The sequence below is a fragment of the Syzygium oleosum genome, unplaced genomic scaffold, assembly GCF_021117445.2.
Source record: "Syzygium oleosum isolate NSW1041296 unplaced genomic scaffold, Sole_v2.1 Sole_v2.15, whole genome shotgun sequence".
In the NCBI taxonomy this organism is placed as follows: domain Eukaryota; kingdom Viridiplantae; phylum Streptophyta; class Magnoliopsida; order Myrtales; family Myrtaceae; genus Syzygium; species Syzygium oleosum.
Genome location: NW_026607499.1, coordinates 8,662,430 through 8,684,342, shown reverse-complemented (window position 1 = coordinate 8,684,342; position 21,913 = coordinate 8,662,430). Strand labels below are relative to the sequence as shown.

Sequence of the window (21,913 nt, the reverse complement as noted above, 5' to 3'; positions counted from 1 at the left end):
CAACACGTGAGCTCGGTTTGATCCGAGCCGCCAAATCACGCGGGCCCAAAGAGACACCCGCGCGATCCAACGGCTGGGATCGACGGAGCTCCAGTTTGCCAAGGATCACGCAAGGGGCTGCGCTCATTCCGCCTTCCGTTTCCGTCAAATGCAACAATTAATAAAAGCTCTTTTTTACTCACCTTCTCTCTCTCGCCAAGTCTGACACATTCGAGCTGGCGACTGAGCTCCAGCTCGCTCTCCAATTTTGATCGTCTCCTCCTCCTCCTCCTCCTCCTCCTCCGCGATCCGCCATGCGACCGCCGCGGACCTCCCGGCGCCGCTCCACCTCCGGCCCTCCCTCCCTCCGGTCGCGTCCGCGTTCCCCTCCCCTCGACCAGCCCGTCGTGCCGCCGCCTCCGTCGGCCCCCCGCTCTCCTCTCCGGCGGTCGCCGCGGTTCTGTCCGCGCCCGGGACCCTCGCGATCTGGGCAGCGACCTCACCGTCGGCTCGATTCTCGCTTGGCGAAGCATGTCGCCGCGGCATTGGGGCTGAGGAGGTCCCCGAGGCTGGGTTCGGGCATGCATGGAGCGGGAAAGAGCAGCGCGAGGATGGCGACCCGTTGGCGCTTGGCTGGATGCTTGAGGAGGTCTCCGAGGCTGGGTTTTGGCGTGACTGGTGCGGAGAGCGACAATGTGGGTACCCGTTCGCCTGCATTGGGCGATTTGTCGAGCGAATTTGGTCCCGGGGAGGCGGGGAGTGGTGTGAGGAAGCGCCGTGCGGCGGATTCCGCCGAAATGCCTTCGAGATGTTCGAGTTTGGTGCCGGCGAATTTTGGGAGTCGGAAGAGAAATGCCGCTCTGGTTTCGGTTAAGGTATGCTACATTATAGTAGCTGTATTTGTTTGATGATGAGATATCCTCGTGAAAGCATTGTTTGCTGCTTTTATCCCGAAACTTGGTTGATCACGGCGTTAGATAAGAGCACTCAGAGTGGGCATTATCTAGTCAAAGTTTGTCATGGTAAAATGTTCGGCCTTTTTTTTTTTTAGCAAAAATCTTTGAGTATTACGTACGTCTCGTTCTTAATTACTCGTTCTTGCTTGAGAATGGCCGAACTGGTCTATGAAGTGCATTCTTTTTCGCTGCAATCCTTTAAGTTTGGAATTTGATATTTTAGTAGCTAAAGATTCTTTTTGGCCAAATGGTGTTGGAGTCATTCATTGTAACAATACTCATTTTGGTGTCTCTGTGTCAGCCGTTCCTTTACCTTTGCTTTAGGCAAACTCGGACCATGTTTCTGGGGGGCAGCGTTTATTATATAGCTTTTTAAGGCTATAATTATGTATCTTGATTTTCGTTAGGTTCTGGTGACTAACTCAGTAATATATACCATAAACATGTAATATGAATAAATTTTAGCTAAAATATGGTGGAGGAATTGAATAACTAGAGGTAACAAATGCGTATCCAAAAAAAAAATAAAAGAAAAATCAACAAGAGAAAGTTTATGGTCTTCCTCTATACTTCAATAAAATAAGATGGAACAACCTTTGAATTTAGAAATCTTTTCTGCTCGGCAACCGATGCCTAGACAATATTTGTGGAAACAGGGTTTCCATGTATAGAGTACATGGAGATGTCCGTGAGCAAAAAAAGTGGGACATATGCATCTGATTGAGTGTGCAGATTTGTAAAGGTAGAGGTCAATTTTCAATAAAGTAAACAGGGGTGACAGTAAAACTTTTTTTTTTGTACAGTATAAATCTGCACCCTTCTTTCCTTGATTTGAAATGTTATTGAAACAAAATCTTGAATCTATAAAATCATGTCCTTGATTTTCCGCTTATTGGTTTCATCTAGAAAATTTAGAGGTTGTTTCTTTTTGTCGCCTTCAACTTTGTATATTTTTTTATGTTTTTTGTTGTTCAATAGAAGAAAGAGTGTTTCTTGCTGTATTATCGGTACTGTGTAATTTCGATGTGATGGTAAATCATTAATTGTTGAATGATGCGTGTATTTTAGATATTTTTCCTTGGTGAGTACTCTTCTTAACAATTATTTAGATCCAAATATTAAAATTATACTTGATGTTATGTATTTTCTTGTGTGATGTAGGAGATGCAGATTTCTGCATAACTTTGTATATTTCTCTTTGTTTATTGTTGTTAAATAGAAGAAAGAGTGTTTCTTGCTGTATTATTTGTGCTATGTTATTTTGATGTGGTTTTAAAGCATTAATTGAATGATGCATGTTGTTAGAATAATTAAATATTAAACCACGCCTTCATCTAACAGCTTAAGCTTTTAGAACAGTTGGTAGTGGTCCCACCAAATCTAACATGGCATTAGAGCATGAGGTCCTGAGTTCAAATCTTTCCAAGCCCCATTTACCTCCCCAATTAAATATGTGCACGCTTAGTACTAAGCAAAAAGATCAGACTAAGCGTGAGGGGGAGTGTTAAAATAATTAAATATTAAACCACGCCTTCATCTAACAGCTTAAGCTTTTAGAACAGTTGGCAGTGGTCCCACACCAAATCTAACACGTGTTTTTAGATATTTTTCCTTGTTGAGCACTCTTCTTAACACATATTTAGATCCAAATATCAAATCTATAATTGATTTTTGTATTTTCTTGTGTGATGTAGGAGATGCAGATTCCTACATTGATGTTAAGTTTCTTATAAAAATGTGGGGTTCTATTACAAGTCGATGTACGATAAACCGTTGCTGATTTCATTTGGATTGTAATTTTATCAGTTTAATTTGGATGTGGGTTGAACTTTTCAAACTGAAATTATTTGTTTGGGTTAAGATATACCCCGTATTGTTTGCAAACTCTCTGTCCACCTCTTTGAGATGCTTCACATGCAAGAAAAGTGATCAAGCTCTGCCTGAATTGAGGCTGAGGATCCAACAAACACTAAAATGATAATTTAGGAAATTTTTTTTCAATATTTTGAACTTTGGGAGCTGAAAGCCAGAGCTGGATAATTTTCAGCCACTGGCCAACAGTGTTAGTATCTTTCATAAGAACCTTACCAAGGGACGCTCTATCTGATAATTTACAGGGGTGCTGATTTTTTCTGGATGCAAGGTTAAAAAGTGAGAACTCTTTGGTAGTGGCATTTTATGGCAAAAACTGCACCCTGAGTTCTGTTCTTTTTTGGCTGGATTGTCTATGTAACCTTTTTTGTCTGGTTGTCTCCTAATACTATTTTGGTTAGGCAGGGAATCTGAATTAATATTCTAAACAGCGTCTTGGATGAGTTGAGAAATTTGCCCTTATAAACTATTAGAAAATCAAGAACTCTATATTTTCTTTACATGGTATCTCAGGAAATATGTGCTATACTTTCATGTAGGAATGAGGCAGCCTTCCTTGGGCAGGTAAGCCCTAAGCCCGCCTCACTAAACTGAATCAAGTATGATGCGAGTAAAATCTAAGCTGGTGTCCAAAAATGAGATTGTTTGTAGTTAGTGCTTTGTATAATCAAAACCCGCACCCAAATCTCTGTTCCTTAACCAATACTCGAAACAACCAATGGCATATTAAACAGAAGAAAGCAACTTGCAACCATCATCTGACCTTTTACTGATTCTAATAATTATTCAGCAGTTCTGCAAGAGCCTGAAGTTGCATGAAAATGTCTAATTCTCCTCCTGCAAGTGTTCTTATGAGAGAGCGAGAGAGCTTTATTGATATGTCATTATATCCATCTTCTGTAGATACTTTTTCTTTTTGCTTATAATCCGGCTGTCTCACTGATTTTCTAATTTATTTCCTATGTGTTTGGGTGTGTGTCGTGGGACTTCACAGTGTCAAGGATCTGCTGGTCAGAGCTCGTTGTAAGCAATATTCAGAGACATCTTCTGACTGATCTTTTCTGCTTTGTTAATAGTTCTCTACTCATCTATCTTACGGTCTACTCCTTCTTGCAGTGATGACAAGGGAAAACTGTTTGTAAATGTGGACTCTTCAGATGCTAGAATTTTTCGAAGATCTCCAAGATTGTCTTTGAATCCATCAATGCCTCTACTGCATTATCCAGAATTAGGGGGGCGAAGTATTCATATTAAAAACTTGCTGTCCTCTCCAAAGAACGGTCTTAAATCCCTGTCATCAAAGTCTTGTAATTTAAAATCGAAGGTTTTAATTAGTGAAGTCAAGCGATTATCCCTCCCCAGGCATAAGGGTGATGAAAAATCACACATGCATACAATGCCTCAGGATCCCAAAAATATGGACAACCTGCTGTTAAGAAGATCTCCAAGATTTGTTTTGGCAACTCCAGATGATAACAGTAAGAAATCCTCGAGAAACTTTGACATGTCCATTGTGAATGGCAGGCAATCAAGGAGCCCTGGAAAACTCACATCACTCCCCATTGGCGACAATGTTGAAGTCAAGGATGTCTCTAGGGGTAAATCAGAGAAAGGGCTTTTCAAGAATTATATGTCCTCTTTAATGAACTCAGATATGAGAGGATTGGACGAGAGTTACTTGAAGCAATCTCCAGCAGATTGTGCCTTGCCTAGGAAACCTGAACATGATGGATTTTGTTGTGCTCCAACTACATTACTTGAGACAGCAAGCGAGCAAACTCTTTCAGAAGCTGAATTTTCTGCTTCTAAAATGATTAAATCAAACAATGATAAAACTACTTTCTTTGTTGGAGATGCAATTCCCAAGGATGAAGCTAAAAAATGGTGGCACTGGCGTTATGATATAAAGGTGATCGCTTAATCTGTTTCATTAATTTTTTGCTTTATACCCTCCTATGCAAGGTTGATGTTCTTTTCTAGCTTTAGGTGGAGTAAGAAAACGCTTTTGTGCGAATACTATTGTTGGTGTAAATGTTAGAAATGTTTTTTTCATAAGACTTGTTAACTGATTACTTATTTTATCTCCTAAGAAAAATTTGTGTTGCTTTATCAACCTGACAGCTATTCATGACAAATTCTGTGTTAGTTTTATAACTGTGTATCACACCAGGTTGAAGTTGGGGTATTGTCCCCTATTTTCTCAAGGATCTTTATGTAAATGATACCTATCTTCATGTGACATGTTGGATCATCTGTAAATTAAATTAATACAGCGTAGTGAATGACATACTAAAGGAAAACCAAGAAATCAAAGAATCAATTGCTAGAATAGTTCTTTTTTGTTAACATATACTAAGCTTGTATCCACGTCTTTCCCAGCAAGTGCGTTGACTAAATTGTCATGTATGCTATCCCTGTTGGAGATACGGTGATTGTAAACTAACATACTTGGACTGAATACGGATGAATGCAAATCGCTATAAATGGCTATCACCCAGCTCAATTTTACTTGACACCATCTTTCAATTTTCTAGATGCTTCCTATCTCTTTGTAGCAATCTCATGGTTTAAATCAATCAATGTGCTTTTCCAGACACCCTATTGGTTTCTTTCTAAGGGTTGGGTGGATAACAATTCAAATCATCTGGAAGATAATGTTCAAGCAAATTAAGCCGTAAAGCATGATGACTAACAGATAGGTCCATAAATTGGAATGAACGCTTCAACCCCTAGGGGATAAAGCATCTGTTACTGCGTATTTAAATACTATTGTGTATTGTCTTAGCACAAGATGGTGAATTGAAGGAGGCACCTATTATGCAGTTTGACTAAAGCATAATGGAAGTGTGGAAACATCTTTGTAAAAGCATTTGAATTGAAGAATGTAGAAATTTTAATAAGATCGGTCATTTTTCTGTGCTCTCGATATTGTCTGATCTTAAGTCGGTCAGCAAGGACTACAACAACACTGTGGAAGTTTATTTGCAATTCTCCTTTTCAGGAAAAGAGATTACTGAAACTTGTATGATTTCCTCCAGTTTTTCGGCCTCCTTCTCTCTTTTGCCATGTAACCATGCATGTACTATCATATGCTTTAACTGGATGCAGATGACTGGATGATGCATATTTTCTTGGTTTGGACTTGCCCAAGCATTGGATTATTTGCAATCTGTTAGCTTTCCTTACTGAAAACTACTGTTAGCTTTTCTAACAGAATGCACCTTTTCTTGATCGTTCCATAGTAACATGCTAAGTGAAATGATTTTTCTTGTGCCATTTAATTGCTAGAATATTGGTACTTCTCTTTATGGTTATTTGCAATCTGTCTTCCATAACACTGAAGATGTTTTTACTGATCTTGATGTCCATTGAGTTTTTTAGAGTCAAACATTGAAGAGTGGAAAGAAATCGCAGGAGTAAGTTATGCCATGCAGTCTCTTATATTGTTGTTTTAGGTATCTCTTCTTGATTTGTTTGTGCTCATTATTGTATCCTCCTTGTTTACGTTGTTTATGGTTTGACATATAGGTCTGATGACGAAGATGAGATTATTATAAACGTGAAATGCCATTACAGACAAGCTGAAGTTAAGGGGTGCATTTTTGAAATTGGAGACTGTGCATATATAAGGGTAAAGCTTTTTACATCAGTTAAATCTGCAAATCAATGTCAGTCTCTCATATATGTTTCACATAAGCTGTCTTTTGTCAAATTACAAAAATCTAAAAGTCAACCTTTTGCAAGATTAAGCAAGTGGCTACCAGCTTTGACTTTGAAAAACTGAAAACTCATCCTTGTTTTGTATGGTGTTGTCCTATCAAGAATATTGAGACAATCCTTTTGATTTCTACTTTTGCTTATTACTGCAGCTTGATTTTCCTTAAGCATCATTTCGTACTTTAATAGGGACGATGCAATTTTGCACTGCCAATTGACTCAGGCATATTTTCTTGGCCAAAGTTACTCATCTTCTCTCGTGCAAGCACTGAACCAGTTGATTGTCTTGGAGATCAAAATTCTAAAGCTCGGTCATACTCATACTAGGCATGTCACAGATGTTAATGATGCCTTCTCTTTCAATTTTAAATATGTCAGCCCCAAAGCTCCTGTAATTGTAGAATTTCAATTAAGAAAAATGCTATCGCCATTGAGAAAAACTATAATGCTCTCCTTTTTCTTCCTCCTCATGCTCTATTTCCCTTGGTGGCGCATAAATCTTGTAAGTATCAAGATTTAAGGGCATTGTATGTCACTAAAATGACTTCTAGAGTTGTTGTCGTTTTCCAATGTTTGGGTTTCAAATGTTCATTTTATCATGTGTCCAATGCATATTGGCCAAATTCCTTTTGTGCTGTTTGATTTTGGAATTTATGGATATGTTAACTTTGAAGGATTGGTTATAATATTTGCTTCACAGGAAGAATTTATTTTGTCTTAATAAATGTTTTCCTTTCTTCAATGAGGTACAAAGATCTCGAACCTTTTTCAGCTGGAAGATGCACTTAAACCTGATATTTCCAGCTTGGGAGCTTCAATAAGTCATTTGTGAAAATTGTTATAGGGTGACGGAGGGAACAAACATGTGGGGAGGATCTTAGAGTTCTTCAAAACGACTGATGAAGAAGATTATTTCAGGGTTCAGTGGTTCTATAGAGCTGAAGATACGGTTAGTATCTTTTCCTTTAGATAAATTGGTATAGAATTTCATCTATGTTAATATTTGCGGTACTTTCTTGCTGATTGTTTCTCAGGTCATGCAAAATCAATCCTCTTTTCATGACAAGGAGCGGCTGTTTTATTCTGCTGTGGAGAATGACAATCCTTTAGATTGTATTCTTTCAAAAGTCAACATTGCAAGGTTAAATCCTAAGGTATACTGCAATTGTGCTTTTAAATTTACCAAACAGTTTATGATTCTTTTCTCCGCCCCAGATAACGAGCACCCATACTGAATCAATAAATCATAAACGAGAGAAATTTCTTGAAAGACGATGGAGGAGAAGTGGAAGAAAACAAAGCGGAGGAGAGAAAAGAAAGGAAAAACATAACCACTACAAAAATTTACCTGATTTTTCTGCATCAGGGAAAGATGTATGCAAGAACCATTGATTCAACAATTCGAGGCCTTTTGTTCCTAACTACTCAATGCTCAACATATTGTCATATGCTGCACTAGAAGTCCTTCCATCTTTTCCCTGTTTTTGCCTTAGTAAAGTAAGAGGCAGCTACCTGTCTTGTCGTGTATGGTCAGTGGCATCATATGAAGGTGACGTTGCCTTGTGGAAGGAAGGCTGAAGTTTAGAAAGTAAGCAATAAATCCTTGAAGTGTGTAAAGAGCAGATCGATTGACTTACCCTGCATGCTTGCGGCAATTTATCTGTTCCGGCCCAAAGGAAACCAAAGTTTTCATCATTTTGCTTTATTTCTAGCTTGTAATGAATGAGACAATGGGAGATGCATGCTAAATTAACATAGTGGTGTAATCCCGTGCCATTGATTTATCATGTGGAAGTTCTGTAGTGCTAGTTTGGCACCTCTTTATCTGTCTACATAATCAATTCTTCTTCAATGCTCCCCTTCTGAAATTATTGATCTGTCTAAATCATGGCAGGTTGGTGTAAAATCAACTCACATACAGTCTGACTTCTATTATGACATGGAGTATTCCTTGGAGTATTCGACATTTCACACATTGATTTCTGGTGAGTGCGTAAATACTGACGCCAGGGGTAATTTAAGGTCTTTTCATCATTGGTTCTGAGCTTCTCTGGGTTTCACACTTTCTTTTTTTAGAGGGAGAGACTTGTAGAACTCAATTTTCTGAATGCAACTCTATGAGTTCAGGTGAGATACAGATGATATTTCTATATCTAATTTTGTGTCTCACTATCAGATGGTCTGACTAAGGGCAATGATTCTCCATCATGTAATTCCCTCAACGGTTCAGCTTCAACAGACGTTGAAACAACATTAGAGAATATGCTGAGAAGCGGAACTCAGAAAGCAGAATTAACCCTCTTAGATCTTTATTCTGGGTGTGGAGGGATGTCAACTGGACTACATCTCGGTGCCAAACTTTCCTGCACTGATCTTGTGACGGTACTTTCATTAAATAAGCAAGTTCGTAAAGCCTTTAATTTGTATTGACTCAGCTGTTTGCTTTAGAGGTGGGCCCTTGATTGTGACGAGTCTGCATGCGAGAGCTTCAAGTTAAATCATCCTGAGACCCAGGTAAGCACACTTCATATCACAAATTTGGTGGCATGGGCACCATTAATCCACATAGCTCTGCAGCTGTTATACTAACACATGGTCCTTATTCAGATTAGGAATGAAGGTGCTGAGGAATTCCTAAAACTATTAAAGGAATGGGAAAAACTATGTAAACAATTTGCAATGAATAGTGTTGAAGGTATGCACGGATTGAGAGAAAACAACTGTAGAGTCACCCGTAGTCATGGAAGTCCTGCAGATGTTGCTGATACTCCAAAAGATGAATATGAAGTTTCTAGCCTAGTCGATATCTGTTATGGTGATCCCAATCAGATAGGCAAGCCCGGACTACATTTTAAGGTTCCCAGCTACATTCATCGTCATTGCTCATTGCTTTTGTTTTATATTGCAGAATCATCTCTTTTCTCTTATGTCTACACATATTAAATTTAATTGGCTGTCCCATCTGTATTCGTGTTGGAAATAATCATCTCTTTTCTCTTATGTCTATACATATTAAATTTAATTGGCTGTCCCATCTGTATTCGTGTTGGAAATTTTTTTCGTTGCCATGTTTATAAATTTTATCTACATTTATTGTTTCTCATGCTGTTGCAATACCGCAATATTTAAAGCTATTAATCAAAATGAAGTATTAGCCTGTAGAGATGTTCAAGAGCAAAGGCTACAAACATTACATTCATCTCAAAGGAAGCCGTCAACAAATTTTCTAGGAGTTCAGTGATTTTACATGTCCATAAAGTTTCCAGTGTCAAATTATTTGCAACTTCCATTTTGAATCTTTCCGCATGTAAACATCCAGAGGCCATTGATTTCACCTCTTTCCTTGGTCATTTGTGCTGCATCATGTGATTTAACCAGGTTCCTTATACTTTAAGGATGCATTTCTGTGCATTCAGTACCAAACGTTTCTAGATTTGAGTTTACTGACATCTTGTAAAGATTTTTTCTGTTTCCACTTCTAAACTTACTTTAGAACTTTTTGGTGTGTTTCAACCATTTGTTTAGGTATATTTTCTACCAGTTCTAATTTTCATCTCTCTTCGTAATTTTGTTCTCACTTACGTAAAAGGTCAACACTATAATTAATTTTTTTTAATGTTATTTCAGTCAAAGGACTTGAAAAGTGCCTTTTGTAGTTCCCCTGAAAACAGGAGTGGCTATTTCTCAAATCTCAATGTTAATGAGAACAATGTATATAGAAAACGGATACTTGGGAAGCTATATGGAACCAAAGAGGCCCCAGGATCTTAGAAGAGATGAATAACATACAATTAATGCTTGACCAGCTTTATATGGTTATCAGTGAGCAAAAAACAGCTTTATATGATTATCCAGGTGACCACATGGTGTACTTCTCCTTCTAATTTATCTAATTCCTATAGTTCATTCATGTGTCCTCCTATTTCTTTTCATATTTAATTATTCCTTGCCTGCAGCTTATGCAAAATATTTCACTAATCTATCCTCAGGTGCATTGGAAAGGTTACAGTTCAAAGGAAGATACATGGGAACCAATTCAAGGACTAAGGTACTCCATATTCAACAACCTCAATCTTCATATTCAAGAAGTGCTTCTGATATCTTAGATCTACTTCTTAGACACTGCGGAGAGGCGATGCAGAATTTTGTCAGAAAGGGATTCAAGTCCAAAATCTTGCCACTCCCTGTAAGTATCAGATAAATGTTTGTCCTACTCCTATCTTTATGTCTAGGATTGAAAGCCCTGTGTGGTAGCAACATTTGCAGTATCGATCATCTGTGTCTATATCTTCATGGCGGATTCAGGGTGATGCTGATGTCATATGTGGGGGCCCCCCATGCCAAGGAATCAGTGGCTACAATCGATTTAGGAATGTTGAGGCTCCATTGGATGATGCAAGGAATCGTCAGATTGTCGTCTTCATGGACATAGTGCAGTTCCTAAAACCTAAGTTTGTATTGATGGAAAATGTAACCGACATCTTGAGATTAGATAAAGCGTCACTTGCAAGGTATGCGTTAAGTCGATTGGTACATATGAGATACCAAGCAAGGTTAGGAACTATGGCAGCTGGCTGTTATGGTCTCCCTCAGTTCCGCTTGCGTGTTTTCCTTTGGGGAGCTCATCCAAGAGAGGTGATTTAATTTCGTATATGGCTCCAGTATGTAAGCTGTCTTATTTACAATTGTATAAAAGGTTTTACTATAAAAGTCAACTTCGGTGATTCAAGAATGAAAGCAACCCCTTGTTGAAAATATTGGGTTAATGCTTCATCTTGGGAGTAGCAATTCTGCTGTGCTCGCTAATATTTGGTCGTCCTTTCTTTGCCAACAGAAGCTACCTCAGTTTCCTCTCCCTACGCATGATGTCATTGTTAGATACTGGCCTCCTCCAGAGTTTGAGGTACTGAACTTTTGCTCAGAGAAAGCAACTTTACTTCCTTTCGTCTATTTCATTATTTTAATTTCCTAAACAATTTCATACTGTTTAAAGGAACTCGATTTCATTTACAGCGCAATTTGGTGGCTTTTGATGAAGATCATACTGCTGACCTTGAAAAAGCGGTTGTTCTTGGCGATGCTATCTCTGATCTTCCAGATGTAAACTTACTGCATTGTAGTCATAGTGGTTATCTGCTTTCACAATGTCCCACATTATGAAATTAAGTGGCTCTTCCAGGTTCCAAGCCTTGAAACCCGAGAGGAAATGCCATACAAGAACTTACCAGAGACGGATTTCCAGAAGTATATTAGATCAACGAAATACGGTACTCTGATGTCCTTTAGATGAGGAGTTAAAACTATCTGATGATACTATTAATCCTGATGCAAAAGTCGCTAGGTTATGCAGATTTGAAGTGAGAAAAATTGGTGCTTTTTGTCTGCTAAACTTAGGGTAGTTATCAGTAACTTGTGTCATTCCTACTTGCACTCAGTTTCTGACCTCTTGTGAGCTCATGGAGATAGATTATGAGGACGACGATACTAAATGTTGACTGTTATATTTCTGTATACTGTTTTCAGAGATGATGGGATCTCCGTCAGATGAATGCACAAGAAAGAAAAGGTTACTATATGACCATCGGCCACTCCCAATATCAGGAGTCAATTACTTACGAATTTGCCAAATTCCAAAAAGGAAGGTAGATGGATTTGAATTAAGTAGGTCACAAGTGAAACTTTTGATTTTCTCCTTATGTTTCTCACATGCAGGGAGCGAACTTCAGAGACCTTCCAGGTGTAATTGTAGGAGCCGATAATGCAGCACGGCGTGATGAAACAAAGGAGCACCTGCTGCCATCTGGGGAGCCCCTGGTAAGTAATTTATTCCCTAGAAATTTTAGCATCGAAACTATTCTAGCACTCACTCTTTCCCCCTTCCTTGCAGCTGCTTGTCAGTTTAGTTCTCTTTCAAAACGCACTCAAGTTTGTCATGTACCACGAAGAGGTCATACAGGGCCTTTTGGTCTTTTCTTTTTGAGGCTTCGTTGTGGAGAGAAAAATGCTACGCGTGCAGGCAACTGAATATGTGATTTTGTTCCCTTTTGCATCTCATAATTGATGGTCTTTTGAAATTATGCCGCCAAAATAAACTCGTTGTTATGTGGCTTCCGAGTTGAATGTGTCATTCAATGAAGGGCTAATATGCAATCTACTAATCCTGCATTGTAAAAACCTTGCTTGCTGTGCTCAAATAACATAGAAAAAGTCTCTCAAGTGGTATATGCGGTTAACAAAGAAAGCAACTTTGATGGATGTCGAGTTTATTCTTTAACTCTACAGTATAAACACAGTGGAGGCAATTATTTATGGTGTTTGTGATTGTTCATACACTTCATCAAGTCCTCAACTTGGAATCTTTTGCCTCTGTTCTTACTTTGTTTTTGTATCTTAAGTAATGGATTCTTGTCTTTAATTTCATTTCATGTGTTTGGAGCTTGCAGAATTGATCCCATAATGTCAAACAATATTCTAATAGATGCAGACATGGGCCATCATAGGATCCTCAAATAATTTACGTTCTTTTCCTCATGGTTATGTGGCAGAGACCAAACCCAGATAGACTCCGTTCATTGTGTGATGAGGAAAATTATTGTGTAGAGATTGCGATGACACATGGGGAAATGCACATTAGCCAAAGACAACTCGCCCAAATAGTATCAAGGGTTCTGAAGTTGAATAAGAAGTCTTGGTTAAATAGGACCATGCTAAAACATTTATCATATGGAACTCCAGTAATGTTTAATATGGACAATGATGATTTGTTCTATCTATATACTTGCAGGTTCCAGATTACGTCTTCACCTTTGAACAAGGAAAGTCGAAAAGGTGAAACCTTTCCTGCTTACTATTTCCGTTATGCACTGTCGTATCAAATCATGTCATTTCTAACCAGAGGCAAAGCTGCAGACCGTTTGCGAGGCTATGGTGGGATGAAACGGTGCCTACTGTGCTAACCTTCCCCTATTATCGGAGCCAGGTTTGGTTTGACACATCCTATATGTCATGGTACAACGTTTGCGAGTAATATACTGACTTCAGACCTGTACAGGCAGCATTGCATCCTGGGCAGGATCGAGTCCTCACAATAAGAGAATGTGCAAGGCTGCAAGGATTTCCTGACTACTATAGGTTCAGCGGGACAGTAAAAGAGAGGTTTGGTTCTTGAAACGTGTTCATCTTGAGATTGGAAATGCTTCATAAAACATCGGCCACGTAATGAAGAAATTTGAGAAACTCAGCATTGTAAGATTGTATATGTGATGTACCAACAAACTGCGAAATAGAAACCTCAGTGCCCATACGTAGAATTTGAGGAAACAGCATACTCATGTTTGAGAATTGAACATCTCTCTCTCTCTCTGCTGCTGCGTTGTTGCTCCCTTTAGCTTCATCATCTGATTTCATGATTTCTATTGGTCTAATCACATGTATCTTTGTTCTGGATAAATTGATCTAGCCGCTGCTTAATGCACTTATGTGTTAAATTATGATATGTGCAGTGTACGTACAGTCTGGCATGTGCCAGTGTAATTTTTTTAAGTTCATCTATTTAATTATTTATTTTTTACAATGTGAAGGTACCGCCAGATAGGAAATGCAGTTCCCATTCCTGTGGCGCGGGCCTTGGGCTACGCCCTAGGGGTGGCATATCACAAACTAAGTGGGGATGAACCGAATATGATCCTTCCCCCAAGGTTCTCTACTTCTACTTATCTTGAACTGATGAAAGCATTAAATCCTCCTGTTGATCTCAAAGCTTTGCAACATTAGCCAGGAAGTCCTTGTTGAGCCAGTTTGTCATTCGTGTAAAGATTCTTTGACATTGGCTTCCATTCTTTAATATTTTAGGATGCAACTGGCTGACTTCAATTCTTTAAGATTTATCTTAAACCGGGGTGGCGCTTTTCTTTTCATGATGGATGGGAAGATGACCTTCTATGTGTCTCACACCATGCACACTCTAAGAAAATTGATGAATAGAAGAGATTTGGGTTGAACTAGAATCTTCTTATTTACTTATGTCTGAGTTCTTTCTGACTATTCGTAATTCTTGGTTATTGTGGAACAAGGTAGTGATATGGTGGTGCTGTATGAGATTTGAAAGGATGTCCTGATTTTTATTTTTTTAAAATTTTTTGGCACATTATGTCTGGAACTTGGTTGCCCATCGAAGTGCGATGCTGCATTATGAATGGAGAGGGAAGTGAAGGGTTCAGTGTTCAGAGACCAAGTGTGAACTTTCTTTGATTTTACATAGAATTTTACGGGATCGTTATCAATACATTTGAAAGCTGTAATTACATCTGCTGGAAGCTGGTCCTATACCTGGGTTAATTGAAAGGTATGTTTTCACGGCAAGATGTGAACTTGTAACATCATGAGGAAATGTTTTGATTTTCAATGCTGGCATTTGGAAATTACAGTATTTTTATGGGTGTTTAGTAAGTGGCTTGCTCTTTGACAAAATCTGTTGAAATACAAAATCTATCGAGGTAATTGATGAACAGTATTTTACCAAGTGTCAAGCTAATGTGGCGTTTTTGTGAAATTGTAAGACGATGAAAAGGTTATCGGAAAGATGAAAAGTTCAAAGGTTCCATTATGTGTATTTGATTGGGATTTGAAGAGGCATGTTGTATGTTCAAACAAGATGTGCTTCTCTTCTAAGTGCAGCATTTGTTTTGAGAAATACCATTGCTCAATTACGATAACGGTCTTCATCGCCAGCGTGTTTTTTTGGTCATGCACATATCACAATCCGACTTTTATATAGATGAAATTTCTGATCAAAACGAAATCAAAGGCATCGATTATCAAGGAACGCGACAAATTTACATTGCATGCGACGTGGGAACACTTAGCCCGACACCCGACATTCTGCATATACAAGAGCTAAACGGGAACAGCATGGCTACTTGAAGAGACTTGAAAGAATGATACATCCGGTGTGAAAACGTACAGATAAAAAGTACGAAACACTGGGAAAGAGAATCCATGCCATTAGAGGGACAAGCATCAGAAGAATTTTACAGCAAAAATGTAGTATCAGAATGGGTTAATTCAAAAAAAAAACCACCAACTTTAGGTCGAGAGACAATTCTGGCCTGAACTTTTTTTTTGTCCAGTAAAAAAACACCAACTTTAGATCGAGAAACAATTCTGGCCCGAACTTTTTTTATCCCGTAAAAAAGCACAAATTTTAGGTCAAGTGACAATTCTGGCCCCAACTTTTTTTTGTCTCGTAAAAAAGTACAAACTTTTACTTAAATCCCAAATCTAGCTCCCTTTGGCTTAAAACCATTGATTATCCAACTTGACTATTTCACCTTAACAACTTGCTGACTAGATTTAAAGCATTATTCATTGTCTTATTCTCTAAGATACAGCTTGAAGAATAACGGTGAAATTGTTCATCTTTTTCACTTCACTGGCAAGTCAAAAATATCTCCAGATTGAATCTCTCTAGCCAGACTTCATCGTTTTGTCGTAATCTGAAACTATAGACTACTGCCCGTCGACAGACGCCATGGATGAGATTCGTTAGGCTCACCACCATAATCTTTTTTCTCAAACAAGGGTAACTTCAGATAAAAAGTCAATGGGGGCCAGATTTGGGATTTAAGTGAACATTGATGTTTTTTTACAAGACAAAAAAAAGTTGGGGCCAAAATTGTCCCTCGACCTAAAGTTGATACTTTTTTTTAGAATTAACCTGTATCAGAATTATGCAGGGGCGTTAGAATAAAAGACTCGTGATAAAAAGAAAAAAAGGTAAAAGATACCAAAAATCTCAAATTATATTTATCTTGACATATTTACCTTAAATTTTTTTTTATGATACCAAAATTCTCAAACTTATATCCGTGACACATTACCCCTTCGACCGTTAAATATCTGTCTATATTGATGTCATAAATGTGTCACAATGGATATAATTTGGAGACATATTTAAATGTTTTTTTTATAGCAAAAGCATAAAGAAGGGAAGCAAATCAGCCAAAAAAATGGCTATATAAAAGCGTCAAAATGGTTGGATGGCAATGGCATGATGAGACCTCCTCCTTGGAAAAGATTGATCGCGGCTCACCTTTCACATTGAACGCTCTCGGTCAGTCTCTCCCTCGCGGGCGCTCGCTCGCCTCAGATTCGTTCTCACTCGGCCAGCTTCGTCTCAGCTCCTGCTTTTCCCTCGTCCCAAAAGGGAAAGTTTGCCGATAGGAGAACTTTCAAGGAAAGCTCGTGAGCGCAATTCTTTCATGCCTTCCTTTGTTTTTCTCGCCCTTTGATCTGTAGATTCTGAAATTTTAATGGGTTCAGTTTTGTTTGAAACTTAATCGAGGGCTCTTGAATGTTGTTATCCGTCGACAAAATGCAAAAGATGGCGTCTCTTTCAGTGTAGTAGAGTGTCGCAGGTAGCAACTTTTACTCTTTGTTCCATTTGTGTAATGTGAAGCGAAGCAGCAACGCGGCTGTTCGTGATTGTTGTGGATACGTGTCAGACGCATCGTCGGCAATTGACAAGGTGACGCTGTTCGGTGGCCGTGTTGGTCTCGTCGGTCATGCGACCCGCTTCAGTGGGCATGTCGTGCTCGTCTCGCCGCAGTTTGATGTGCTTACTACAATGTGTCGTGTTCGGGGTTTGCCATGATCGTTTTGTGCCCGTGTCTTCGACACGACACGAATTGCCGGTCCTTTTCCGATGCACGAACAATGGCAGCCCCTTGCAAATGTTGCTTGATAGTTTAATTTCGCCTATGAGAATGCTGCAAGTGTGCAGCAAAGTTTCTATCTCCGAGTCATTCAATTTTTTGTATGTTTTTCGTTCTTCTACTTGAGAACGGTGGCATCCTAGTTAGGGTAAATAGACCCTCAAGAAGCACCGGCTGAAAAATTACATCAACTTATGATTTTTTCTTTTTCTCCTGATTGATCGCATCAGGTTGAGTGATGGGTCTGCTCAGCATCATCCGAAAGATCAAGAGGAAAGAGAAAGAAATGCGCATCCTCATGGTGTATGTGTCGTCCTCATCGAGAAGTTTGTTTCGTTAGTTTGTGCTCATTTCGTGTACGCAATTAAGAATCAAGATGTTGTTGCGCTTTGTAATTGGCTTTATAGGGGGTTGGATAATTCCGGGAAGACGACCATTGTGTTGAAGATCAACGGAGAGGACACTAGCGTCATTAGCCCCACTCTCGGCTTCAATATCAAGACTATTACATACCAGAAGTATGTCCAGGTCTCTCCTCAAATTTGGATTACTTAGTGCCATGTTTGTTTGGCCGATTACTTGTTTACCTAGCAACTGTCGGTTTCTCTTCTTTTCTCCTTGACTTTAATTAACCACAGTTATAGCCTGCTGTGTCAAATATCGTCTCATTAGCAATTTCTCATGTATCTGCCTAGAGATCTGTGGATTAAAAAGAAGCTTGTGTTTATAATAGCTTGAGATCACCTTAGATAGAGGAACGGCCATGTTTTCATCTATCTCTGGTTGGAAGAGTCTAACCACTCCTTTGATTGGTGGATTACAGAATGTGGACCTCACCCCCATTTATTCTTAGTTAAGTTTGCATGTTTGTGATGTCGTTAACCTGTGATATTCCAATGAGAAGCATGTTTGGGGGAATTTGCCCCCACTTTGGAGGAGGAAAAATGTAACTCATAAAGGAGTACTCGTTTAGTTTCTGGGGTTCTCTGTGCTCACTGATGAAGGGCAGTAAGTTATGGTCAGATTAAGTGAATCCATAGCAACAGTCGTACTTCAAAGATTGGGCCATATTAAGTGAATCCATAGTAATAATCATACTTCAAGGATTATTTGTGTTTTTGTGCAGATTATGACTATTCTTGACAAGGTTAGCAGAACTTAAACAACTGATTTTGTCAATTGCTGCTCTCCAGCTGGATGTTTCTCTTTCTAAATCTTAAAAGAGAAAATTTTTTAAAAAGGGGTACAACCTACATTTACAACTAGGTGCAATATAGAGAGTCTATGAAATCTAACGAATGAATGGTGTGACTCAGTACTTTGTGCATCAACTAAGAAGTAAACTGTACCCGTCTATTTTTTTCCAATCAACAGTAGACTCTATTGTCAAAATCTCACAAGCCCTAAAATTTATCTTGAATAGGATATTTCTCTCCTGGTATTGTTTACTAAGCTCTGCTTTAGTCAGAAATGGGAACTTGGAGGCCATGTTGTGTTGTACTAAACATGTATATCTTAAAACTCCAGTTGATGTTTTGTGGCAGGTATATGTTAAATATCTGGGATGTAGGGGGTCAGAAGACAATAAGATCATATTGGAGGAACTATTTTGAGCAAACAGATGGTCTGATTTGGGTAGTCGATAGTTCAGACCTTAGAAGGCTTGATGATTGCAAAATGGAATTGGATAATCTCTTGAAGGAGGAGGTATCATGCCACTACAGAATATTCTTACTTCTTAAAAGAAAATTGTCTTACCTATTTATGGGCCTATGGCTTCTATGCTGCAACTTTTGCTGATTTGTTGCCCATTGTTTCTGTTTTTATCTGGCGTGGTTTAATTTTCTCTCAATTGTTTGAGCATCAACGTTTTGCAAGATCTCATTAGTCATTTGTCTTCCATTCCAGAAGGGACTGCATATTCTGATAGTTACTACATGTTTGCGGTAAAATTCTTTTAATGCTTGTCCATCTAATTGGATGGAGAATCTTTACGATTTTTTTATACTTTTGTCTGTACGTTTTCCCACCAAATGTATCATTCTTTCAAGTCTTTTGAATCTGTAGACTGAACAATATCCTTGTGCACACCTTACATATGTGGGCATATCTTTTGAAAATGAATGGTACAATCGGTCTTGTTCACAAGTACTCCTGGGGCACTTCTTAAACATAGCAAAGGAAATATTCGATTTTCAAAGTATTGATTGTGCATATCACGAGGACAGTCGGTGCATTGGAAATTGCAATATTTCCTTATTCGGTTGCACAACAAGTTCCTGGGGGCACTTCTTAACAAGGTCCTAATACTAATATCCACTATGTATGTCGTATCAATGTCCATAAAACTGGTTCATGTGTACTCAAATGAGGAACTGCTGAATTAGTACTTCTGGCTAGAACTAGATGTATTTTTTCGAGTACGAAAGTCTTTTCTTTAGACTTGTTGATAAAGGGACTAAAGTGGTTGCTCATTTGGCAGAGATTATCCGGAGCATCCTTACTTATATTTGCAAATAAGCAGGATATTAAAGGTGCTCTTGCACCAGCTGAAATTGCCAAGGTGAAGTTGTGTGCTTGCAACGTTTATTGGTGTCTGTATCACCTGAGTTTGTGTGAATGCACATACATCCTGGTTTCTGAGATATTTTGCTGTTTGTGACCTTGAAATCTAAATATATTGCCATTCTTAGGATGTTTGCAGCAGAGAGAATCCTAACTTTCCGAAAGTTCCCTTTAGGCTTACTATTGCTGAATCTGACGCACCTTTGTTCATATTTACTGGTCATATTTACTGACAGTAAAGCATGTATGGGAACTGGACCAGAGAATGAAGTTAGGTTGAAATTGTAAGGTTGCAACTGAACCTAAGGTCCTCAATTTTTCCTATACAATCCCAGAAGAAGATATCACAGCACATGCCTGTTTGCACCAAAATCCATGTCTTGTTCTTCATTGTCTTCTTGTTTCTTTCCAATCAAGTCCATGGAATGGCATCTTCATATGTAAGCTTGCCTACCCGTTTAACTTACTACATTTAACATGTAACAAATAAATTTGTAGCATTTACACCCAAACACCCCAATTCAGGGTGGACAATTATACTAATCTTCTGGAGATGATCCTTTTTTAGGTGAAAACTCCTTGAGCTGTTAATGATATCATGTTCTTTTAGCTTTTGATAAAATTTTTCATATGCTATGCTGGCTCCCTTTTTTTTATTGGTTAAGCTAGCATAGTTTTCTTTTTGTTTTCCGTTTTTAGCTTTTGGATTGTCATGAAATTTTAAGAGAATGGAGTATTAGCTCAGGTGGGCAGTAGTTGTTTATCCTTGAGAAAGCAGTGATTGCTGCAAAGAGATCTTTCTATTCCTTAGCAGTCAAACTATCAATTTTCTTGCTTGCTACAATACCGAAGATGTTTTTCCAAAGTGATCAACTTGAACAAATAATCTCCGATTATTCCTGGTGTATGATTTTTTTTTTCTCATTTTTGTTTTGGAGCAGGTTCTGAACTTGGAAGCAATGGATAAAACCCGGCACTGGAAAATAGTGGGCTGTAGTGCATACACAGGAGAGGGACTTCTTGAGGGATTTGATTGGTTGGTTCAGGACATAGCTTCTCGAATTTATATGCTTGAGTGACATCTGTTTTATAGGAGTATTAAAAGTAAATTGCTGGCTTTGATCCAGAAAATTCATGCAAATACATTGGTTATGCAGTTCCTTTCTTTTTGCCTGATTTTTTAATCGATGTCCCTTACGGAAGAAACCACTAGTGACTTGCTCAGGAAACCAAATTCAGTGGGATGTATTTGTAGCGGCAGAGTTGATTGTGCGAAGCTTTTGGAACGAGTCGGTTCTGTTTTGATGGGGGTCTGGTTCTGCTAGGTCAGAAGCAAGATAAAAAAATTAGCAAGGCCAGTCTCAATGTATTGCTGTAAACTGTTTGGTTTAAGTTTAATGGACTGCTGGTGCAAATGATTGCTGTAAATATTCTCGTTCCACTCATGTTACTGTTTGTTTTAAGCCTGCATGAACCAGAAGACTCTTCGACATAGGTGAAGAATGTAATTGGTAGTTCTCTGAGATCGGGTCGTAGGCTACAATAGACCGTGTCCTGAGGTTTTGCAGATATCTTCAATTGCAAGAAACTGTGCGAGTCCAGCAGATTGTGTTGAGCGAGACCATAGGAGATTCTTTGTTTCGAACTTAACTACCGGTGAGCGGTTTGTGAGATCTGCTCATTCCTTTCTTCGTTTAATTACTCTCTCTTTCTCTCTCTCGTTTTCTCCTTTGAGATACTAGTCGGTGGTATCATATTACCTCATCAGCCTTTGATGTGGCTAGCATTTGTACATTCAGATTTGATTACAAATTTGGTAAGTGACTTAAAATTAAATAAAATAAAAAAATAAAAAGATCCGTCGGTCAATGATGGACTGCAGAAGTCCCTTAAATTAATAGCACAAGCAACTTTAATAAATGCTTGCGAAAATTGAAATGGCGTGCCAACCCACTTGTCAACTTTGTCGTTTCATTTTCATTCTATCTTTTCCTAATATTTTTTTTTTCTGTTTCAGAAAGAGAAATCTTCATTGGAGAAAAAACCATGAAAATTTATATGCCATAGACTTCATAAGGATCACCATGAAAACTTCATCCCTAGCGGCCTTCA

General features: G+C 38.6%; 2 protein-coding genes across 8 annotated transcripts; both read left to right on the top strand.

Annotated features, from left to right (window-relative positions):
* Positions 1-175: 175 nt before the first annotated feature.
* On the top strand, positions 176-14,530 carry LOC115675412 (DNA (cytosine-5)-methyltransferase CMT2). 3 transcript variants are annotated; one of them, XM_056318560.1, is made up of 24 exons: positions 176-854; positions 3,802-3,830; positions 3,924-4,716; positions 6,189-6,223; positions 6,336-6,438; positions 7,369-7,473; positions 7,559-7,678; positions 8,419-8,509; positions 8,701-8,906; positions 8,973-9,038; positions 9,132-9,380; positions 10,514-10,572; positions 10,644-10,710; positions 10,830-11,159; positions 11,359-11,427; positions 11,538-11,624; positions 11,704-11,791; positions 12,048-12,166; positions 12,237-12,338; positions 13,070-13,189; positions 13,309-13,352; positions 13,434-13,503; positions 13,576-13,679; positions 14,105-14,530. In XM_056318560.1, exons 1-24 carry the CDS (start codon positions 294-296, stop codon positions 14,295-14,297), a joined length of 3,810 nt encoding a protein of 1,269 aa, XP_056174535.1. In that variant the 5' UTR covers positions 176-293; the 3' UTR covers positions 14,298-14,530. The 3 variants fall into 3 exon arrangements, with proteins under 3 accessions (XP_056174535.1, XP_030453904.2, XP_056174536.1); XM_030598044.2 differs by lacking the exon at positions 13,070-13,189; XM_056318561.1 differs by lacking the exons at positions 6,189-6,223; positions 6,336-6,438.
* Positions 14,531-16,559: 2,029 nt separating this feature from the next.
* LOC115675419 (ADP-ribosylation factor-like protein 2) lies at positions 16,560-21,229 on the top strand. 5 transcript variants are annotated; one of them, XM_056318624.1, is made up of 6 exons: positions 16,560-16,766; positions 17,467-17,539; positions 17,644-17,764; positions 18,764-18,943; positions 19,719-19,799; positions 20,743-21,229. In XM_056318624.1, the coding sequence occupies exons 2-6, from the start codon at positions 17,475-17,477 to the stop codon at positions 20,878-20,880; spliced, it is 585 nt and encodes a 194-aa protein (XP_056174599.1). In that variant the 5' UTR covers positions 16,560-16,766; positions 17,467-17,474; the 3' UTR covers positions 20,881-21,229. The 5 variants fall into 5 exon arrangements, with proteins under 5 accessions (XP_056174599.1, XP_030453918.1, XP_056174601.1 ...); XM_030598058.2 differs by having other exon boundaries at positions 16,562-16,766; positions 17,644-17,754; positions 18,781-18,943; XM_056318626.1 differs by lacking the exon at positions 16,560-16,766 and adding an exon at positions 16,773-16,939.
* The last annotated feature ends 684 nt before the right edge of the window (positions 21,230-21,913 follow it).

Excerpts from the sequence above, each read along its gene's own strand:
- LOC115675412 (XM_056318560.1), top strand. The coding sequence starts at position 294 with ATGCGACCGCCGCGGACCTCCCGGCGCCGCTCCACCTCCGGCCCTCCC. Across the intron at positions 7,474-7,558 it reads TCTATAGAGCTGAAGATACG|GTCATGCAAAATCAATCCTC; the intron begins GTTAGTATCTTT and ends ATTGTTTCTCAG. Across the intron at positions 8,907-8,972 it reads CCTGCACTGATCTTGTGACG|AGGTGGGCCCTTGATTGTGA; the intron begins GTACTTTCATTA and ends TGTTTGCTTTAG.
- LOC115675419 (XM_056318624.1), top strand. The coding sequence starts at position 17,475 with ATGGGTCTGCTCAGCATCATCCGAAAGATCAAGAGGAAAGAGAAAGAA. Across the intron at positions 17,540-17,643 it reads GAAATGCGCATCCTCATGGT|GGGGTTGGATAATTCCGGGA; the intron begins GTATGTGTCGTC and ends TTGGCTTTATAG. Across the intron at positions 17,765-18,763 it reads CATACCAGAAGTATGTCCAG|TTGATGTTTTGTGGCAGGTA; the intron begins GTCTCTCCTCAA and ends TTAAAACTCCAG.